Genomic DNA, 6,960 nt, shown 5'->3' with positions numbered 1-6,960 from the left:
CGTTGAAATATATGCAGTACATCGAAAAATGGCATACATCAGTTTGATGTTTAGATATTTCAATTTGTTTTCAATACGTTTGTCATGAATTTGAATAAGGTACTTATTTTTTCTCTATAATATAATTAGAGGATTTGAAGTTATACATACAGAGTGATTAATTTTTCTGTTGCCTATTCAGAAATACCCAGACGTGAATAGATAATATAATCACCATGTACCTACTTCGCGATGTTTGAGTGCAAGCAATTATTCTGGCAGACCAGTCAGTTGCGGACCTTTCAATCTCTCTCAAATAGTCCGTTTTTCTTTTTAATACTTGAGCGTAAGCAAAGGAAGTATTGTAATCGAGTCCGTCGGCCGACTCTCTACTTTTACATTTTATTAGACAAATAATCTTTGAAAGTACTGGGGCGATTGTTGTAAAATTTTGTATTTATATTAGGAATATCATGTAGATGATAAAACGCTAACCAAAATTTCTCTAATCATCCCCACCAATAATGTGATGACTGATGACGTCATTTCAAAATTATACATAGTAAATGGGTTTTAAATTGTATAAAATAACATAGTCCTACATATGTAGTTTATGAGTCCTTGTTGAGTTTTTACTCGAAACGTCCAGAATTTTGGGAAAAAATCAAAATTATGAAACAACATTTAGCAATTTAATTTTGAATCTACTAAACCGAATGCTTTGAAATCGTGCAGATGTTTTAAAATTATGAAGAGTATAATAAATTTTTAATCAAAAGACGAGTATATTTGCTTATCCCTCTAAAAAGTTGATGACGTCAGCTCAAAATTTTGCCGTATAAATCCTAACTAAAATGTGCAAAGTATGATGAGTTTTTACTTGATGATTTATTATTCCATTAATATTTTTCGGATTTGCTTATAAAGCCCGTAAGTTGATATACGTGTCCTTGCAAAAATGTGGATGACGTCATCACAATATTAGGTAAAGGAAAAATTCAATTCGAGAATGTTGGATGTTTTATTGTACTTCAGGAGCGAGAGCAGTTCTGTCGAAACAACTTTCGACCAATTTTTTAGGTTCGCTTAAACAAATCGAACAAGAAGTAATCCAGAGGGGTTAAACCTGGTGACCTTGGGGGGTACTCAGGAACTGAATGTAAACTCATTGAGATGTTCGTTAAAAGATTAACGACGTGATTACTAAATTTTACTGGAAAAGTTGTGTTTGAAACATACACCATAAATAGTATTTTGTATAGACGGTATTTATAGACAAATCGGTAATCAATCTTGTAGAGGTAGAATGAGAGGAGGGAGGATACTGTTACGAAGTACACCCTTACGCCGCCCCAGTACGACGCCTACGGCCGTCAAGAGTTTTCTAGACGTACGCACGACGTTGATGGGTGAGTCAGCATTGCTGACAGCGCTGACAGTGTCGATACGGCTTTCCACAAAGGCAAGTCTGGAGCGGCTTACGATTACGGGACAGAAAACTCTCGATGCGGCGTTCTGGATCCACCGACAGGCACGCATAGGTTTAAACAGAGGCCACCGTCGGGAAGAGCATTCATTCAGCTAGTTGAGTCAAGAGCGGCGAGTGAAATTTGTCTGAATAATTTCTGTACATAAATCGTTGCAATAGTCGTGTAAATTTGAGTTATTTACACGACTATTGCAACGATTTATGTACAGAAATTATTCAGACAAATTGTTGAGTTTTTACATACGCCGATTTTATTCGCCCGAACAACGTAACAATACTTTGAAAAAGCGTTTGCGGTTGCACAACTAGGGTCGATAAATGCATCCAGCTCTGGTTGTTCTTGCAAATACATCTTACAATGTCGATTAAACAATATGCTTTGAGATACACTGTTACCTCTACTTTGCTAATAAAGGTAGTTTTAATTTTTACATTTTCTGCCAGAGAGTGTGTTAAAACAATGAACATAAGAATCGATTTATATTTTGTTTTCTCAGAAACTGTCCCTTTAATTTCCACAAAATTGTGGTAAGAGAGCATCAATGAGGATAACGTTGCATTGCAAAGTTGCCGAAAAAAATTAATGACAACAATTGTTGCGAATCCACTGGGTAGGCTATTGTGTATACTACATATTTAAGTGTTAAAATCGAATGACAAAAGACGTGAGGTGTCGTGGGACACTCGTATGGAACGAAGTTCCATACTCTTATTTATAATTTATAAAATAGTACAGTAAAATAAATGAAGGAATTGATAATAAAATTATAATAATAAATTAAAAAAGAAAGTTAAAAGCAGTTTCCTGTTCCAAGGTACAGCTTTTTAATGTAACCCCGTTTTCAAATAACATAAGCTTTTAATAGGACAAAACATGCATGATTAAAAATTGTCGTATTAGCTTCTACAAAAAATATTGGGCAGTTGTTATTTACTAATGCCATAACTTGTAAAATGTGCTTTATTTACTTAAATAATCTATTTTACTTAGTAGTGTCATATCTCTCGGATATTAATAATATCGAAGGCATCGTTTGACAAAATAGATTTTTGAAAAGTGCTAATATTTGTCAAAATGACATAAACCTTGAATCACATAATATGATTTGTCATAAATGATATTATGTGTATGACAGTGCCCAATATTTTTTGAATACAATTGTATGTGTTCACAACAATAACCCACATAGATTTTTAAGTCATTAAGAAACAATATTATGACACCCTTCTCATTTTACATTTATGTATCGTATTTAGAAGATAGTTATAAATTTTTATATTTTTAATTAATATTTTATTACATGAAACATTTAGAAAAATAATAATACAATACAAGACATTGTCTTTTTCTCAATGCCAAATAAATATTCAATTAAAACTATAAAAAATTTTCTCCAAAACATGACAACTGCAATAACTTCAAAAATTATTCTTACGTTTCATTATTTATTGTTCACTGTTCATTGTTACTTAAACATTGATAGTTCCAATGAATCACTTTCACTATCCATTATTTATTAAGTAACGGCGCGTGCGGCTTGTAAACACACAAAACAACCAGAGACAAAGAGTAAAAGTATTCAGGAGCAATGCAATATATTGTTACGTTGAACGGGCGAATTATAATCGCCGTGGGTAAAAATCAACAATTTACTTGTTACTAACTCGAATTTACACGACTAAAACTATTACAGCGATGATGTACAAAATAATTCCCGCACAACTTGTCAGGGTTTTTTCGACACTCGCTAGACTGGACTTGTTGTCTGAATTCAGCTCTCGTTTTCTGGACTACACAAACTGCTCCCGACGGTGGTTCCCATTTAAACAGCACGCCTACGTCACCGTTTCTCGACTTCTCTGGAGCACCCATTCGCGACTTCCGCTTCCAGGCTCTTCTCCGGCCGCCGCTACCGACAATGAGTCATCGGCGACGTACATGCTTAGAACCCATAGGCGTCGCAGCGGGGCGGCGTATGGGTTTATTTCGTAACAATATTGTAGCAATTATTAAGTATGTTGAGGCCATTTTACGTTTTTCTAGGCCTAGCTCTACTCCTCCAAGTAGCCCTGTGAGACGGGCGATAAAGAACTTCGTTCCGATAAGTGTCAAATATAATGTGGATTTGAATATTATCTTGACGTATAAGTGACACTTTGGTGTTAACCTAAATTTTAGTTAAACTCACGTCTGTGTATAGTTTATAATATACGCATCTTTTGAAAACTTGAGTCAAATGCCGTTTCTTTGTTGTTAAGTTTATAAAAATATAAACTTTGCCTTTTCTATAAATTTTCATATATTTTTATAAATGAAAATTTTATTTTCATATATAAAAATATATGAAAATAAAATATTTGCAGGTACTAACAAAAAAATTGATGATGTCATTGCCCCAGATAAGATACGACTCTTCTTTTAGTACTTATGTACTGTTCTTTAATTTCTATTTCCTGAGTGTAAACTAAAAGAGGCATTATTATACTTAATAGACTAATTACAACGAATGTCTGATGCTTGTAAAATACGAATATGTCGGTCCTTCTATGTATGTTATAGACTGTTAGAGATTATGTATCACTTGACAAATCAATCAATTTGAATACAGTTTTTCATCATTTGCAAAACCACTACCTAGGGAAGTATGGTAACAATGAAACGAAATTGTCTGCGTTCAGTCTATTATTTATATTGTCTTGTATTTTTTATACTGTACGAGTATGAAAAAGTAAAATCTACAGCGGTGTAAGAATTTTATTCCGTAGTCGTATAAAATAACCTTTATGTAATAACTAACAACGTTTATTTACAAAAAATACTAAGCAGTCTCAAACAACCTCATGAATATAGGTTAATAGACAATTTTATATCCATGTTGTTCTACAGGTTCGGCGTGTACAGTAATTTCAGCTCCTGTACTGTACGCAACTGGAGCTGGTATGGCGACGGGAGCGGCAGCAACTCTAGCAATGGGGGCAGCGACTGCGTAAGGGGCTGCGGCTATTGGAGCAACCACACCATGAGAGACAACAGGTGCCGAGTAGGCGATGGTGTTGGCAACAATACCAGGCTTAGCCGAAGCGACAGCCAAAAGGGCAGCAACAATAAACTATAATAAAAATAATTCAGACATAAGTTTAGTTTTTTTTTATGATTGACGATGACTTTGTTTTGATTTATTTAAATTATAAAACAAGTTATGCTCACCAATTTGAACATTTTCAATTGAGTTATGCGAACTGATCGTTCAGCAACCTATACAACTATAGCCATACTGGAAATGCGTCATATTTATATAAATTCCCCTCTCTGCAAATTTTATTTTGGGCAACAATGTATTTTGCAGTAATTCATTTAAATGTTGGTTCGACTATATGGCCCCACCCATATCAATGTCACCCGGAAACCTCACGCGGTTGTACGTTGTTTTTCTTCTTTGGTGTGGGCATTTAACATTTAGACTGCTTGAAAAATATTTATGGTATTTTTTAATTGCTTTTGAATTAAACAAAGGTGCCCAGTTTACTATGCTTTGAAGATCTTTATTTTATCTGATATCATTTTATTCAAATTGATTTTTGACATTTATTCGTACATACGCGTAATACAGGCTACAAGCGGACGACAGTAGTAAAAGTTTTTAATTGGTATTTATAATTTACATACAATATGTACATAGGTATTTAAAGTAGAAAAAGAATAAAAATTTAAAGAAATTCTTAAACTTGTTAATATTTTAGATCTCAGCAGAAATTATAAAATTGTGATAGGTGTTTTGCTATTTTGTACAATTTTTTACAGGTTTTCTAACATATATACTTACTATTTTTTTATGAGCAGTGTATGCGACTTTGGACCAGTTTTGTGTATATGCTGTTTGTTTAAGATTTTTTTGCATATAAGCATATATTTCAAATGAACGTGTTTCTATTTCTTTAGTGAATTTGGGTATGACATTATGAACGTTTTTTAAATGGTAAACTTATTTTAAAAACAGGTTAAAACTAGCTACCTATACGAAAACAAGAACAATATTTTAATTTCATAGAATTCTAACTGGCCGACGAATTTATATATGTATATATATTTAGGTATTGATATAGGTTGGTATATAATGAAAAAAAATATTTTTATTTAAAAATGGATTTTTCGTACTGTGTTGTAAATTACTGTGGGTAATACGCTGTAGCGGCTTTGTGTTTTTAACATTTTCGATGAGTTGCCTTAAAAAAAAATTGTAGGTTGATATTTTTCCTTGGTTCATTCGAGTTATTGCGCCTATTTTTTATTAAGAGTGCCTCTGGTCGTTGTGAATAGTTTAGTACGTGGTGCTTTAAATCTAGACGTACATTGGAGTAAGAATATTAATAAACAAAAGTTGATTCGTTACCGGGTTCACAGTAGCTTAAATGTCAAGTTATTCTTGACCTTGCCAAATCTGTAGTCTGGCTCCACCCAACTAAATGATTTCTGTGGCGATAAGTATTTCGCTTCGAATTTTTATAAAATGTTCTTGAGAGCAAATGATTTAAATTCCATATTTACTTATTTCTGACATAATGTTAACTAATATATAAAATGTCTTTATTTGAGATTTCTAGAAGAAGATGTACCTATCTGGAAAAACTGACTTGAAATGTGAAATATACGCATAGCATATTTCTTTATCTGTACAGTCTACACTTATCGTTTTTTTTAACTTATGTCATTAAAAAAAACAAAACCTTCAAAATTAAATTTTACTCCTATGATTTTTCGAAAAATCTGTAGTTCTCAAAAGAGGGCTACTCGACCTACTAAGCCATTTAATTTTTTTTACGTACATGTCATAGTTTTGACATTTCAAGCTCAACGCGTGTCACTATCATGACGAGGAGCATCATTTGATTACTCATTCACACGTTTTTCTATTTCAAAACATAACCTATAGCGGTTCCAAAATTACAAGGGGCAGGGGTGGACTTTATGGACACAGGTCATAACGTCTTTTACAAGTGGTAGTGAAAAAAGAATATTTTCTTCTAACATGCAATTATTTTAACAAGATTTGAAAATACTTGTTAATTTCCATACAGACGTAAAGATTGTGTACAACATGTATATATGAAGAGAATCGTTTAGAATTTTCTGATTTTCTTTTCATTTCAAAGTAACTGCTGATTTATGTCTGCTAAAATTCTTAATATGTATACCAATAAGTCAAATACCTTTTCATATACTATATTTAACACATTTTGTTTAGATCTGGTATTGCAGCAGCAACAAGTTAACGTTTATATTTAAATCCCTCTACTTTCTCAGAATTTTTTGAGGTGGCCGAGTGGCTTACGCTTACGATGTAGCATAGATTTTCTACAAATTCAGCCTTAAAGAAGCTGAAACGAGATTTAATAAATTTTTAGATTCTTTAAAAAAATGTTTCGTTCGGTAAGTTATCGACTTGGTTTATTTTTACAAAGGTTAACTACGTTTTAATCTGTTTAATTTTATT

The 6,960-nt window shown here is 32.7% G+C and overlaps 1 protein-coding gene across 1 annotated transcript; it reads right to left on the bottom strand.

Moving 5' to 3' along the window:
• Positions 1–4,205: 4,205 nt before the first annotated feature.
• LOC135143331 (cuticle protein 21-like) lies at positions 4,206–4,783 on the bottom strand. Its single transcript, XM_064075193.1, has 2 exons — positions 4,677–4,783; positions 4,206–4,578 (listed from the first exon to the last, which is right to left on the bottom strand). Exons 1-2 carry the CDS (start codon positions 4,686–4,688, stop codon positions 4,321–4,323), a joined length of 270 nt encoding a protein of 89 aa, XP_063931263.1. The 5' UTR covers positions 4,689–4,783; the 3' UTR covers positions 4,206–4,320.
• Positions 4,784–6,960: the final 2,177 nt, after the last annotated feature.

This window comes from Zophobas morio, unplaced genomic scaffold (assembly GCF_036711695.1).
Source record: "Zophobas morio isolate AGI-343-1 ecotype UQ-CSIRO unplaced genomic scaffold, CSIRO_AGI_Zmor_V1 ptg000058l, whole genome shotgun sequence".
Taxonomy (NCBI): Eukaryota; Metazoa; Arthropoda; class Insecta; order Coleoptera; family Tenebrionidae; genus Zophobas; species Zophobas morio.
Note: the sequence above shows the minus strand (reverse complement) of the source record. Positions and strands in the feature narration are given on the sequence as shown.